The following is a 16,160-nucleotide window of genomic DNA, read 5'->3' as shown; positions in this document are numbered from 1 at the left end:
ATGTGGCTGTGTTTCAGGGTTCCCCAGACAGCACCAGTCAGGTTCGGTGGCGTGCTGGGTAGCTCCAGAGCAGAGCCACATGACTGACAGGCGTAACAGTAGCACAAAACTGCCTGCCACAGAGGTTCAGTTGGCTACATACTCCATGCTGAAACTGTCACAGAAACAGAAAATGAGTAAGGAGACGTTGTATCTGCACAGTAAAAATACCCAGTAAATTAATATTTTTAATTGCTGTTACACACAGGAGAAATGAGAAAAAAAATACATTCCAAACAAAGAATTAAAATAGTAAAATCAGCATAAAAATATGTTTGTTAAGAAAAGATCCCAGATCAAGTGGCTGTACTGCATGTGGTGACCTTTACAATCATGGTAAAGGAAGTAAGTGCTAGAGATTTTCAGACGTGGTGAAATGCCTGACTTCCCAGGAGAGAGCAGCTGCTTCAGTCACATCTTTCAGAGCACTCTGCCTGGAATGCATGGGAGAGGGGCTGGAGCGAGAGGCTCGCATGGGTGCAAGACATGGAGATTAGTGTTCAGGATGGACCAGCCAGCCTGTGTCCTCAGCCAGGCAGAACTACCACTTACCCAATGGCATTTGCTTTTTCCTTCCTTGTTTGGTTTTCTTGTTTGTTTGTTTTCTAGCTTTTTTGAGTTTTATTTAACAAAGCATCAAGTTCTTCTGGTCTGACCCTGCCAGCACCATAGGCTTGGAACAGCCTCCTCAGGTGAATTAGGAGCAAGGCCCAGTTCAGCAGCAGCCTGCACAAGCAAGGTCTAGATACGAGTGTCTGAACTGATTCAGTACTGTTGCCCAGTGGGCTGGCTTTGGTTTCTTGCTTTCTATCTGCCAGGAAAGGCTTTCTTTTCTTTCCCGATGCTCCTTCTGTCTTTTGACTGATCCGAACTGGCCCAGTCGTGCTCCCACTGCAGTCTCGGTGGCTCGGCCCCTGCATCCCTCTTGTATGAGACTGGCCATGTGCTTCAGCCTCACTGTTGAGCCGTCACACCACTCGAGTAGCTCATCCTACAGCAGCGTAGTGTCACCACAGAAACAATACAAACCACAGAAGTTTTGGCATTCCTGCCAACTGGCCACATTTTTTCATTTGTAGTCTATCTAGAGTTGCATATTTTTATTCTTTACAATAAGAGCAAAAATAAAAACATCAAGAAAATTTCCTCCAAACTAAGAAAACTAAAATCCGTCAAACATTTTAAAGAAACTGTAAAAATTTGCATTGTGTTTGCTTCTGAGTTCATATTAAGATAAGATTTTACTGCAGCTGCTTCAAAATTATGGTCCATTTCACATGTACACAGCTCACGTTCCTTGGTGTGTAATTCCTCGCCTTCGTTCGTGTTTGTACAGCAACTAGTGCTACCAGAACCAAGTAGTTTCTAGCTGCGGTCCAGATTTGAAATCAGTGAACAGTGACATTTTTATACTAGTTGAGAATATGGTGATGGTTTAGAGCTCTATTTCTAGATCAACTTCTATCCTGGGCCCTAGGGACTGGTGGTACAAGCACTTCCTTTGCTACAGAACCTGCTGTTTCTTTGATTCAGGTGAAAATGAAGTAATTCAAGAAGGATGTGCTGACCTTATCGATTCCATCAAGGCCTTCCTTCCTTGCTGATTCTAAAGCCAGTAAAACTTAAAATCACATAAATTAAACATCCCTTTGCAAATTGTCCCATGAAACCTAGCTGACCTTCTCCAGAATGCAGGTTGAACAGAATGACTTCATTTTCTCTTCCAGTCTTTTCAACAGCCATAGCAGACTGTGAGAGCAGTGTGTTTTGGATGGATTAGATTTAGTCTAGCTAACACTCAGGGGTAAGACCAGACTGCAAAATTTGGTTGCAAGGTTCACATCTAAGAATTTGGTTGAGGCTTTTAGAAGAACTAAAAACCATTTGCAAAATTGAAATTAGAGTTCAGACTTTTAAGCTAAACCCTCCTCAGAGTTCAAGTGCAGCTGAGCCCATCCTGTTAACCAGTATGAATAAATATTTTGCATTTGCTTTCTATCTGATGCAAATTGAAAAGGCAGTCACACATTCCATGCTTTAAGAGAAGTTTTGCAGATCCCTAAAAGCATTTTTTTACACTAAGGTAGGATAACACTTGGGACTTATACAGCACTTTACATCTTCAAATCGCTGTTTGTTTGAGCATTAATCGATATCACAGCATCCTTGTGAGGTAGGTAAGTGCTAATATCCCCATTTTAGAAATGGGGTGAGAGCCTGGTTCCCTGCTATTGTAACTTGGCATAACACTGGCCCTCATACACTTGTGCCTTTTTATACCAGATGAGGACCTGGCTCCAGAAAATTTATATGACTTACCCAAGGCAACAAAAGGAGCAAGCATGGCTAAAAGGCAGGAGGAGTACCCAGGAGGACTTCTGTCAGGAGAAGTCAGCAACTTCCCATCCTCTCCCAAGAACACAGTTATGATGCCTCTGCTTAAAAGAGCCACTGTCTGTATCCAGAAACCAAGCAGAGAGAAAGAGGCACCTGCCACTGAGCTTTACAGTTGCTGTTTGCTTTGATCTGCTTCTTCCAGAACAGCTCCCAAAATTACCACGATAGCAAGCTGGAAAAATACAGGTGTTAGTGTTAAACTACACGACTGGCAAACTCTACAAAAGCCACTACAAAACTCTGCAAAATTTGTCCTGGGAATTTTATATACTTGTGTAAAAGTATGTCAATTACCTCCACTGATTACAACATGAAACCTTCAGCAATCTACTTAAAAGCCATGTTAGAGTAATTCTTAAACCAATCATCGGTCTCACGGTTGCCTCAGTATGGAGGAGTAAGAAGCCAGGTATTAAGCACAAATGCAGTTTTCTTGGTAGAGTAGGAGTTAAGCTGTTAAAATCCTCTGCCTTTGTTCTTCTCAACCCACCATTTCTACACCGGCTTCACCCTGCTGACATCAGTGTGACTGGCACAGCCCAGAATCATTACTAGTACTTAAAAACCAGTTGCAATTAGCATTGCTTCTTTGACTTCATTGGGATTTCTGTATGAGGAGGATCTATCTACAGAAAGAAATGGTGAAGAAGACTGAAATAAATGTGCTACGTCTTTTATATGTCCAAATAAGGAGCCAAAGGATCTCCAAGAGGGTGATAACTACAGAGAGGAAAGAGAGCAAAAGAAAGCAGACTATGTGTGTAACCTCAGGGGACCATAGACGGGAATTGCAGAGGTGCTTGAATACAGCAGTGTGAAAAGAAAGCCTCTGTACTTAGCAAGCAAAGGAGCTGATACTGCTGGGGCCAGACACACTACACTGCTGGGGTGCTTCGCTCCCTCTGTAATGTCTCTGGGCCAAAGACCAGGTGCTTTTCAAAGACTTGTGTCTCCCTGAAAAGGAGAAGAATGGATCAAACCTCACAGTTTTACAGTGCAAAGAAAGTGCACAGAGTTACATCATTCCCACTTGTTTGCTCCCTTTCAAAGTGACGATTGCTGGGGCTGAGGGAACAGTTTTAATCCCAAGAAAAGGTATTTAATAGACTGTCAGCAACTGCTCAGTGTTTCTTAGGGTTTATGAAACTCACAATTGTGTCAAATCAGTGTCCACAGCAGCTGGTCTCTTCCCAGCAGGAAAGAGTCTCCAGGAAAATTGTCTCATTCCAGTAATATGGATTAAAAGGAAGAATGCAGAGCAGGAGAGAGATTTTGAAGATTGAGAGCCTTCACTGGCAAATCTCTGAGCCAGCCAGGACTCTCCCTGACTTTGTATGCTGAGGGCTCTGCCTCGTATTCCTGTGAAGGCTGAAGCCATTGCAGCACTGGGACGGAGCCAGCATGGCTGGCTAGGGTGCAACTCAGCCAGCCCGCTCCAGGGGAGGGGACAGCGAGGGAACAAACGGCCCACTTGGGCTGCTGTGCAGCTAGAGCCACCCAGAGACTTCTGCCACCAGAAGCTGCACCTCTGATGGCCAGTGGAGGGGAAAGGGCAGGCCTCCTAATAACACTTAAAAGATCCTTTTCTGCAAGTATCCAGTGGCTGATGGTGGAGCAGGATAACAAAGCAAGCTAAAATGAAAAAGCATGCAGAAAAGCAACTTAGCCATCTTCAGGAAATTGAAGACTACTCATTTCTAGAGGAAAAGAAAGAGATAATCAAAATTCTGACTTTTAAATAAAGCTTACTTTATCACACATGCATCTTCCTTAAAGCAAAGGGAAGCTCATGGTGCGGCAGGCTTCTCTGAAGAACGGCCAGCTAAGGACTGATTGTGCTGGACTGACCCATGACAAGGAGCTGTAAATCAGACTGAAATGTGCTATTTGCTCACATGCTAGGAGGATGGTGAGGTTCTCCCCAAATGTTTAGATTTCCTCTTGGCTAGGTCAGTCTGTTGCAGGAAGAGATCTGCAAACAGTCAGGCTGAGTAACAGCAGGTGACATCCGCAGAGAGCTACACTGTAGGGTTCAGGCTGCGGCCAGGAGATAAGCAGTGCTGATGAATGAAAGCAATGCTGATGAATGAAGATGTTTTATGGTTCTAAATTCCCTTAGCAGTTTACTCCAGACAGGCCCCAGTGTGCCAGTGAATGAATACTGACAATATTACACAACAGCATTAAAGGGAAGAGATTACATGGGGCTGTGCTATTTACAATGCGTTCCCTCTCAATAATGCAGCTGACCTTTCTGATCTCTGTCTGAAAAGCTGCAGATGACTCCACGGGGTCAGGATGGTTAACCTAGATTTATGTAATACTGGCTGCATTTGCAATAATGCAGGAGTCGCGGGGAAACAATGCCTATTCCACACCCAGTCCCACCACGCAAGGCCAGGGAGGAGCAGGAGACCCACTTAGCACCTCTCAATAGCAAGGGAAAAGCTAGCAGGGTTGGTAGGGTTTCCTCAGCTGCCCCCTGACCCTGCCGCACTCCTCGTGAAGAGGAATTCCTGCTCTGCCGACTGCCAGGGACTCGGTGCCAGGCTTTCGCCTGGAATGGTCTGGGCATGCTAGGTATGGATGGGTGGATGTGAGTCATGCAGTCTGTTTTGGTTGTCCCTGTTTGGCTGCAGGTTTGAAGAGGTGCAGAAACCCTCAGCAAGCTTCCTCTGCACACCTGAGTGCACTCGTGCCTTACAGCAAGCCATCAGGGGAGCATCTTTAGGCCATGGGAGCAGCCCTAGGATGGACAGAAGGAAAAAACACCTTCAAGATAGTTTCAAACAGAAACAGGGCTTGTTAGATATCCTAAATAAGAGGAAAAAATATCCATATGACCATGGATGAACTTGGATTAAAAATCAGGGCAACCTCTTCCTGTATCTTTTTAAGAGATTCGGAAGCCAGAAGTAATCTTGCTTCAGCAGATGAGCAGACAAACCAATCAAAGAATTTGAAGCAAAATTAAGCAGGCTTTCCCAGCCCTGATGGCTCTCGCATGTGTCTATGTGAGTTGGAGGAGGAAGCCGCAGGCACTTCGAACAGACAGGATGGTGCTTTTCAGGAAGCTCTGCTGAAAAGGGGCTTTCCAAAAACAAGTGGTGCAAAATCGATCGTTTACCACCAGCTTGCAAAACACAACAACAGTCTATATCCAAAATCAGGGCCTTGACCACGGGAAATGCTCACACGATTCGAGAGAGAGAATGCAATTCAGTACTGTAAAGCTGAATGAGTATATGGAATATTATTTGTTAAGATATTGGGGAAGAAAGGCATAAGGGTTAGATTCCTGTCTGCTGGCCTAAGGACAATTAGGACATACATTGGTAAGACACGTGCTCAAAGCCCTGCTGTAAAAATCAAAGTTTCTCTTGTGCTCATTACATCTCGGCTGTCACCAGTGGCTGCAGACACCATGTAACTGCACACGCGTAGCAAGGGAGAACACACTGGCCTGGGTACCGAGATGCCCGTGAAATCCCACCAAACTCCTATTCTGCCACGCACAGCAACACTGACAGGTACCTACAGACCTGCCCTGCAGCACTGATCAGCAACAATCAAAGCACACAGCACCGCAGGTCAGTGCACCTCTTGCTCTCTGCTTGGTGTTTTGCTTTCATTCTGGTTCAGCTGGGGGCGGCGCCACATGCTGTTGTTGACTCCAAAGCTCAGCCCTCATCTGGACATGCTGTTTTTACTCTACCTCTAGGCTTCTTTTCAGCAGAGGCAATAGCTCCAGTTTGTGTACTGAGTTTGTAATGCACAAAAAGAGACAAACATTGGTTAAATTCATTTTTACCTATGACTTCAGCAGAGATCTGTGCCTGTCTGCCTAGTGTTGAAAGCAAGTCTTCTAGCACAGCGCGTGGCCAAACCTCCTTCCCATCAGCCCTCCTCTTCCCAGACATTCAGCATCAGTTTCAAGACTAACAAGTAAAATGCAGTAGTACAGCGCTTCCAAGGAGGAAAAGTTGAATGAGTAGCTACTGCAGGGACAGTCTAAGCTTTCTGATGTGGACTCCACACTGAAGTAAGCTGTATTCAGAGAACGCCATTGAAAAAAAAGCCCCAAAGGTAATGCTTCAAAGAAGCAAAATCAACATCACCAATGTGCCTAGAGAAATGGAGTTCTCTCTCAGGGGTGAATGCAGCTACAGCACCTGAGATATAACCCACGTCGTTCATAGACTATTGGCACTCCACTTAGCTCCTCTTTCTGAAGTCCTCTTCGTCTCTGCTCTCTACAGCTGACAGTGCAATAAGCATTTGGGCTGCATAGTAAGTAGCCATGATGATGAAGCGCGAGTAGGGCACAGGAAAGCAGAACTTGTTAAGTGCAATGGTCAGATCTGACACTATGAACAGCATCGCGCCAATGCAGGCTGAGAGCTTGGTCCATGTCCAGAGGTCGTTGCACAGCTGCATGCCAGCAACTGCTCGCCAGCCCATGAAGCCAATCAAGGCGATGTAGACAGCTACCAGGTAGGTGAATGGACCTGAGAGGTAGGAGTACAGGAAGGCATAACAGGAACTGGAAACAAGGCCCATCAACAAGCCGGCTTTGAGGTCCAAAGGCTTCATGCCGAAGGCTGAAGAGTACAGGATGTGTGTGATGGCGAACATCAGCAGACCTGGAAAGAGGCATTGACATAGCAAGTGTGACCTTTCATCAGTGACTGGCAGTTGGTAGCAGAAGAAAACATGGTTATATTGGGTTTGAAATATACCGCAACAAGCATAGGCTTAGATGTCCTTGCAGTGTTACAACCCTTAACACTTTCAGTGGGAATCATACCGACCATTTGGGACCATTTTAATATAAAATTTGTGCATAGGAGATCAGCCTTAGCACTAAGCTCCTGCCATAAGAAAAAGCCCCAGAGCATCTACAACTGCAGCCAAGTACAACTCTGTTGTGATCATAAACCCACAGAATCGTTAGAGTTGTAAGGTCATGTAGTCCAACCCCGCTGCAAGAAGCAGGGACATCTCCAACCAGATCAGGCTGCTCAGAGCCTCATCCAACCTGGCCTTGAACGTTTCCAGGGATGGGGCATCAACCATCTCTCTGGGCAACGTGTTCCAGTGTTCTACCATCCTCATTGTAAAAATGTTTTTCCTAATATCTAATCTAAATCTACCTCCCTCTATTTTAAAACCATTACCTCTTGTCCTGCCACAACAGGCCCTACTGAACAGTCTCTCCCCATCTTTCCTGCAGGCCCCCTTTAGGTACTGGAAGACCGCTATAAGGTCTCCGCAGAGCCTCCTCTTCTCCAGGCTGAACAGCCTCAACTCTCTCAGCCTGTCCTCGTAGGAGAGGTGCTCCAGCCCTCTGTTCATCTTTGTGGCCCTCCTCTGGGCCCTCTCCAACTGGTCCATGTACTTCTAATGTTGGGGGCTCCAGAACTGAACACAATGCAAGCCTTTTTGCTGAGAGGCCTGGTGAACCAAGCTGCTACAGGTGCAAAGCTTGTTTATCAGGTGGTTCCTCCTCCCCTGCTTTGTACGGAAGAGTGGGGGCAAGGCAGACCAAAGATCATCCCCTCTGACCATCCAAAGTGATTTGCTCATAGGTTGTGTGTGGAACAGGAAGGCTGAAATCAGAGCAGTATAGGAACAAAACAATGAAAAAAAGATACCAGTCCTTCCGAACCTGGACACAAAGCCTGACCGTATTTAGCCACAAACCCAAAGGTACTCAGGGACTAAATCTGGCTCCTACGCCATCTCTGCCCATAGCTAGGAGAAACCTAAGCTGCAAAGAAGCAGCTGGCATATTTCAAGGACTACACCAATGGGATCTGCCAGCAAGTTTATGGGTATTTGCAAGATTCAGATGAACCTTATCTGGAATCAATCAGTGAAAATAAAATGCTGGCTTCCCTTTAAAGTGCAACACCCCTGAGAAATGCCAGATGTGGGTGTTGGAAGGTACTGCCCATATATTTTTCACTTGCCACTAACCCGTTTGACAAAAAATGTCACAATGTATTGGTACAGCTGCTGACTAACAGCCATCATGCCAATTGTAGATAATAAGCCTAATAGTCTTGTGTTGAGGCAGCTCAGAGAAGGGGAATTGCCTCCCTGCCTTTGGGGAGGACCAGATCAGACATCCACTGAAAGCTCAGCCATGGTGGGATGAGAGGGAAACCCGCAGGAGGGAGGGGGCTGGTGGGGATCTGGTCTGCATGGTGAAGCTGGAGAAAATGGACAGTGTGAAGGGGAAGGAAGAGAAGTGCAAAGGAGGGCAACGAGAAGTTGTCGTTTGACAGAGCTATTACACATCATGGGCATAGCACTGAGGAAACTGAGGAGGGATTTAGGACAAGAGCTGTTTATAGTGTTACAGTGCAGGAAAGGCTAGAGCCCTGGGGGCAGTAAGGAGAGGAAGGTTAGGCTCCTCCTAGCAGTGAGGAGTGGTTTGTCCTTCAGTGTCATTATATGGAGAGTTCCGGGATGGGGAACTGAAGAGTGTGTTCCCCTTCATGCAGGCAGCTGGCAACAAGGAGGAGGAGAAGAGGAGGAGAGGATGCAGCAGCCAAGCAGAAGCCCAGAAAGGCAGGAGTTCTGTGATATATGGTGAGGCTGGTCACAAACAAGAGAGTCGTCTCCCAGGTTTGCTCATTCATGTGTTCCACACATGACCTATTGAGCTCCCAGGTTTGCTCATTCAACATCCACAAATTAAGTCAGGAGCTGGGGAGGGTGCATTTCTCTTGCATTTCGCAGCCTTTGGCTTGGCCCTCCCAACCACATCAGGCAGAGGTTGTCTGTCCACTTGCTTCCCCCTCTCTGCCCCTGGAGTTTCCCCTCAGGCTGGCAATAAGTCCTTTTTGTTAGTCCTTGTCTTCTTCACCAAATTGTTAGTCCCTGTCTTCTTCACTGAATGCATAAATTGTTTCTAAGTGCCTGCTATCAGAGGAGGTGGATGTTAACGCTATAAAGGATCCTCTACTTGCAGTAAGACACTAGTCAGAAAATAGCATGGTATTAGTGGACTAGAACAGCAAAAATGAAAAAAAAAGTCAAGTGTGCCAGGAGTAGGTTCCCAGGCTCTCACTTCCCTATAAAGTAATGAACAAACGTCCTTTTATAAACTCATTGTCTCAAAAGCTATTCAATTCAGCCCAGTTCCCAACCCTTTTTTCATCTTGAAAGCCATAGAAATAGAACAGAAAATACATTTTTATCTAGGATTTCCTCTTATTCTCCTGAAATCTCTAATTCCCGCAAACAATTATGTCAAAGTTGTCAGCAACAGCAGCCTGCTGAGTTTTACATACATTTTGCAGGAGAGGTGGAGGATGAAGTGGGGTGGTGCACTTTATCTGCTAACCTCTGTTAACACTTCACTATGGAAGGTGGTAGCTCAGATTAGCATGGACTGAGGCAGGCAGTTGACAGCCAGGATGAAGGCTGAGATTTTCAAAATGCTCCAAGAGAGCTTTTCTTCTCCTTAAGAAGAAAAATGTATCTAAACCCACAAAGCAACACTTCTCAGTTGCGACACTAGGGTTGAAAATCCAACTTGTTTGCAGATTAAAACACATTAACCAGATACTGAATTGCTGTGACTGGTTGACCTTCCTGTAGCACTAAACTGGAGAGGGAATTCGGAGATATCCCAGCTACGTGAGAATAGAGAAGCTCAGAGCAGTTCATGTACAAAAACGGTCATGGTGAGAATCAGGCTTTGAATGTATTCCAAGCCATAGCTCAAGGAGCAACTCCAGGAGGCAAAACAGAACCACAAGCAGTCGGGCTGGGGTGACCTGTGCTGAGACGGGTACCCCTGTTAGGAGGAGGCCCATCGGTGGGAATACCAACACTCAGCACAGGGGGGACTGCACCTCAAGAGAAGGCTGGAGCTCCCCAGCAACATACCCAAGGTTCAGCCAGATAGATCCAATCCTCAGGGCCTAATCTAAACCCCACCAAAATCAGTAAAAAGTTTTACATGAACTTTTAATAAGATTGGGATAAACCCTTGGGAAGCAGGATTAAAACTAGAGTCAGAGCATTTGGCCTTTCATATCTGGCATTTCACACACTTCCCTCTCATAAAGAAAAAGCTTGTGGGAATCTCAGAATAAAACTAAATACTAATCTCATGAGAGGGGGGGAAAAAAAATAAGCCTTTGACTTTCAGAGCTGACAACAGCATAAATAAAGTTTCCTCATCTCATCACATTTTCCAGTGGGACAGTCGCAGCAGCCAGTTAATGGTGGGTGTTACACGAGATCCCTGTGCTGGTTAAATTAATTTCAGAAATCCCACCAGTCAGTTTAATGAAGGACTCAAGGGCTACTGATTTCTTGTGACATTCCAAGGCCAGGGAAAGTGTTGCTGCAGGCAGGTTCAACATGGCTTTAAATGATTAACCTAAATCATTACATTCTAGTCTGCAAACTAGCAAAATAAAACAAGCTTGTTTTGCTCCGAGAGATGTGGATCTTTCTCTAAAGAAGACAGAACATTGTTGTAGGGTTTGCCCTCGATTCCCCATCATTTACATGTCTTGCAAAACAGACATGTCTTGTAGAACAGGCTGCATGATTCATACTGATGAACTCGCAAGCAGGACAAGATTTCTGATGCTTTGGTTTATAGCATCCACTGAAACACCTCCCCCAGGCTATGGGCTTGTCTATCAAAACATAAGAGTCCTCTCCACCAACAACCTTTTCACCGTGTGTCCTATTTTTGATCCTTGTAGAGAAGGGCTGACATATCTCCCTGCAGATAGGAGGTAGATACTTCCCGGGGATACTTCCAGGAACCTGTTGAGTGCCATGAGCATTTCCTTCTGTTCCCCAGGGATCCTGCCCATGCCACCTTCCCAGCTCCAGCCAGCTGAGATGCTGTGAGCACGTGCCAGGGAACCAAACCTGCCCAGTTACCTCTCTGACCTCAAGAGAAGCTCAAGAGAAAAACTCATCCATGGTGTGACTCCTCTAACCACCATGGATTTTAGTCAAGGGATGAGTACTTCGAACTGCCCAGGGACTAAGTTGTACATGAATAAACAAAACATGTGGCTCAGCAACTCATTACTAAATAAAGAGGGTAACAACTGGATACTGTGGCATCTCTTTAGGACTGACACTGCACTCACCGTGAATGAAGTAGCCCTGCTCCTGCCAGATGAGAAAGGCATCTCCCACTGCTGAGAATATGAGTCCCGCTAGGATGCGGCTGGCGCTCCGGTGTGACACTAAGAAGTTAATTCCATGAGCCAGAAGGAAAACCCACAGGCAGAAGATGGGCAGACATTTGATGAGGGCACTGAACCAGGAGGGGCTGGAAGTTGGCAGCCAGAGGACAAAATAGACACAAGTGGCTTTAAAGAAGGGCACCAGTTTGGGGCCTTCACTCTTCACCTAAAAGAAACAAATGTTAAAAAAAAAAAAAAAGAGAAATTAATAGGATCCTCAGAAGCACGGTGGAATAAACTGCAAAAAAGAACTGTGTCCTTCCTTTTGAAAGCTGCTCTGTTGTGTATACTGTCAGCTAGCAGCATTTCTACCCTGAGAAAGGCTGGATGAACTTGACCATGATACTCAGCCTAGACCTTTGTGACCCTCTCTGCTGAAGACACTTCTTGGCTGGCAGGGTGGGTTTTGAGTGGTGGAGATGGAGTTTTAGATACCTTTTCTCCTTAATTGTTCTACTGAAAACATTTAGGCCATCTGTCAAACTCCTCTGGTGGTCCTTGCCACCTATCTTGCCACTAACCCTTTTTAGACACCTCCTTTCCTGTAGCTGCAAAAATACTGCACTCCCCAGGAATATCCCAGCAGCAAACAAGCCAATAAAAGTGCAAATCTTCCCTCCCATTTTGGTGAATCCTCTAGCTTAGCCAGTTGTAGATCAGCCTGAGGACACAACCTCTCTTTTAACCCATTCTCTTTCCTGCTCTGTAGCCTCACGCCTGGAGCTTGCTGTTGGCATCGCCACATGATTTCAAAACTCATCACATCACCCTCCCAGGTGAGGGTGTCACTTCCTCAGCTGACTAATATCAACATCAATCACATGTTGCTTTGTTCTTGCATTATACTAATAATATACTGCCCATATTACAGGAAACATTTTGACTCAGGGCTCTGTTGTGTAAATCCAGACGCAAAAATGCAACATGAGCACTGGCTACTCATAACAAAGCCACGGCAGAGGCAGAGCGCACAGCTACACACTGCACAAGCTGGGTCTGCTCTTACCATACACTTAGCCGACACCAGTCTGGGCAGTGATAAGATACATACTGTGTTCACCTGCCCTCCTGTGCTATTTCTGCATTCTAGTGCAGGTGGTGAAAATTCTGCATGAGAAACAAAACTACAATTTTATTTTCTTCTGAAGTGCAGCTGAGGGACAAAACAAGGAGCAAAGGAAGAGACTAATTGCCTCATGTGCCTGCGCTGTTGATGAGCTATGTCCTGGGGTCTTTTAGGAGGCCTGTTTCCTCCTGCAGCTAAGGCACTGCAAACTCCAGAGCCCCCCTGCAAGCAAGAGTTCACTCTCAATCTTCTAATCTCTTTGGTCAAGCAAGATTTAGTTGCTTAGTATTATGACGACTTCCCACTACTCATGGCCAAAGCATTCAAGACACCTCATGCACTGGAGGAGGACACGGGGGAAAATTTAGAGGCGTCAGAGCTGGGTTCACACTGCAAAGTCCATCAAAATCTGAACATCCATGTATGACACTCTGAGGTTGCTTATCTCATGCAAGGAGCCCATGCTCCAAAAAACTGCAAGAGAAACATTGGTCTTTTTTTCCAGATCACTTGGCCTTATTTCTGCTTCTTGCATCATGGGACACAGCCATGGCACAAAACCAGCATCCATCTTCCTTTGATGCAATGTGCCTTGGTGCAGGTACCTAGAATGGCTGAAAGCTGCACAGCAAATATCTCCATGCTTACGGTGCTCATTTAGTAAAGCCTAAACTCATCAAAATTCTGGAGCTTTTACAGGCAGAAGCAAAGGGAAGCAGGTGAATCTGGAAGACAGAGGCAGTGGAGGGCATCTTCACATGCAGTATCTAAAAAGGGAATGCAATCTCTGAAGCAGCAAGACCATAAATAAAAGGCATCCCAAGAAGACAGTGCTTTCAAAATTGTTCTCATATCTGATGGAAAGTTCCCCAGCATATCAGCAGTTTCTTAGCAGTAAGGTATTTCATTATTCCTATATACATTATTCATAGGCTATTGCCAACACAATTTTTAAACACTCCATTAAACAACCAGGCTACACAATTCACTCACAAAAGGACATCAGCAAGCCGTTAACTTTCTTGTATTACATGGGCAGCCCATCGTGAGTCCTCTACTTAGGCTGTCTAAATTAATCACCATTTACCACCTCTTGTCTACATTCCTTGGGAGAATTCTGTCAGCAAATAACAAATGAACTTGAAATAAAAGTCATAAAAGCCCACGTAGTCTCACAGCACTGGGAGTGCCTGGGAACTATCAAGTATCCAAGGGGGAAGAGTGGAGCCAAGCTTCCTTGTCCCTCAGACCCGGCACCTTGCCCCTCTGAAGTGACTCATCAGGCTCACTCTATCCCCAGCCACCTCCAAAGCCAGTGCCCAGCTCCAGCTCTGCCTCCTCCCCTTCTGTGACTCTTTTTTTATTCAATACGCAGTTGATCACATTCATCCTCTCACAGTTGCAGGCAACGGATGACGGCACTTCTGGCAGGGTTTGCTCCTCTCCCCTACCAGTTGTGGAGATCCCCATCACGCCATAACAAGCCTGAGATCTTCACCACGGAAAAATAACAACCTCCAGAGCTGCAAAGTGCGAAAGAATTTGCAGCATCAGCACTGCTCCACGTCCCTGTAACCGTCTCAGCTAAGGTAGGTAGCTTTGTACCTCTGAAGACAAAAGTTTATGCTGAAAGATGCAGTTCAAGTTCAGCCTTGTTTGCAACACATCACAGAGGCACTCAGAAACATACAGGAGTGTGCTTGGGTTAATAAACACAGGAATTTTTATTTAATACCTCATATTAAAGGAAAAACACCTGCTAGAAACAGTTACCATTACAATCACAGCTTGCCCTCCCCTGTGTGCATGCATGATGAGACAGGTTTTAATTACACTTGTCATTTTCCCCAGGAATCTTGCCTTACTGTAAGATATGCACTTGTGCAGAAAGATTATGTTTGCTTGATAACCTTAAAATTACCATTTCTTACTATTTGAATGGGAGTTTTCCAAGCCCAGACAGCATTATTTTTAAATAATGGTTTGTAGTATTTCCATCCTCATAACAATTAAGGAATTTTTCAGGGATAAGGGTTCAGATTCCAGTCTCAATTACTCACCTATAACCCTGGAATTTACAGAGTTACGGAGTCCTCATTTAAAAAATAACCTAATATTATATAACCTCATCTATAAGGGCTACAGGCTTCTCATCATCTTTATTCCTTTACATTTTTTCTACAAGTATACTTCAAATGAGTCCTTTCCAAACATGCCCTTGTCCATTACTGAATGCTGCAGCTCAGTGGAGCCCCTGTGCTGGCTCCAACCAAAACAAGAGCCCCATGAGGGACACCACTTGCTGAGTCAGAGGTACCTGCGCAGCTGATGGCTGGGCAGCACATCCTGCTGGGATGATGTGGCACTGGAAATATCTGGGAGAAGTCTCCCAAGAAAAACTGAGGCAACCAGAGGGTGAGGCTGGGGGAATTCCTTCTCTTTGGATGTGTGGCTGCGGCTTGGGAAGAGGTGATGGGGCAACTTGCCACCTGGACAACAAGTCAAGGCTGATACTGCGAAACTGTGTGCCAACACAAGTGGAGGCTGTGGCTTGAGGAAAGCCAAGCACATAATCCATGGCTGGACTTGCCTGTACCTCAGAGAATGGAACATTATTTCTTGGCTACATGGATAAATTGCATCTAACCACCCATCTCCTTTGCACCTGTGTCTCAGAGAGAGACACAGAAGAAGTGGGGATGGAGCTGTGCCATGGTGTTGAAAAAGGAAGCACCTGATGCAGGTGACAAGGTGCTTTTTGCTAATGTATATGATTTTCATGGATTTAAGCTGGGTTTTGCCATTTTGTTACAAATTTTATTGCATTTTTTCTTCCCACTTCTTTTCTTCTTCCCCTGCTAATTTACTCTGGGATGAAATGCAATACAGAAAATATCTTAAATACAATGACAATGCACTGTTTCCAAGCTTTGAATTTCTCAACTGAGCATAATTTAGGGCATTTTCTCAACTGCTACGACTACTAAGTTACTTAGTCTTTAAAATTTAGTTTAAATTGCTGTAAAGCCACTATTGCCTGTATTTGTGGAATTATAGTGAAAGTATCATTTACTGAATTATCTGTATCCAACCAAATGCAATGAAAGCCTCCAAGACTTAGGCAGAGTAGGAGGAAGTTGTGTCCTGGCTCTCACAAAGAGATTTTGGATGAGATGATCTCCAGAGGTCCCTTCCAACCTCAACCATTTGGAAATCCTGTTATCTCCAAGCAGAACCTGGTACTGGCACATGCAGCTCTCTGGAGGCTCAGGGCTTGGATATCCACCTTCCTGATAGGGATTAATAAGTTTAAAGTATCCCTTCTTGTTTTTTATGTTCTCATTGTGCTTCAGTTTGAAATATTGCTCATTTCCCTGTCACTGTTGTTTAACAGTGACAGATGATGCTATCACACAAGTATTCCA

General features: G+C 45.2%; 1 protein-coding gene across 1 annotated transcript in view; it reads right to left on the bottom strand.

The window, feature by feature from the left end:
- Nucleotides 1-207: 207 nt before the first annotated feature.
- TMEM86A (transmembrane protein 86A) overlaps nt 208-16,160 on the bottom strand; it is a 29,902-nt gene continuing 13,949 nt past the window's right edge. The window contains exons 2-3 of the mRNA XM_086749141.1: nt 11,571-11,835; nt 208-7,079 (exon numbers count right to left, since the gene is read on the bottom strand). Of these exons, the coding sequence (XP_086605267.1) occupies nt 6,652-7,079; nt 11,571-11,835 (693 nt within the window). The 3' untranslated portion in view covers nt 208-6,651. The remainder of the gene's footprint in view (nt 7,080-11,570; nt 11,836-16,160) is intronic.

This window comes from Chlamydotis macqueenii, chromosome 5 (assembly GCF_036417535.1).
Source record: "Chlamydotis macqueenii isolate bChlMac1 chromosome 5, bChlMac1.mat, whole genome shotgun sequence".
NCBI classification, from domain to species: Eukaryota; Metazoa; Chordata; class Aves; order Otidiformes; family Otididae; genus Chlamydotis; species Chlamydotis macqueenii.
The sequence above is the reverse complement of the archived record's forward strand: the minus strand, read 5'-3'. Positions and strand labels throughout refer to the sequence as shown.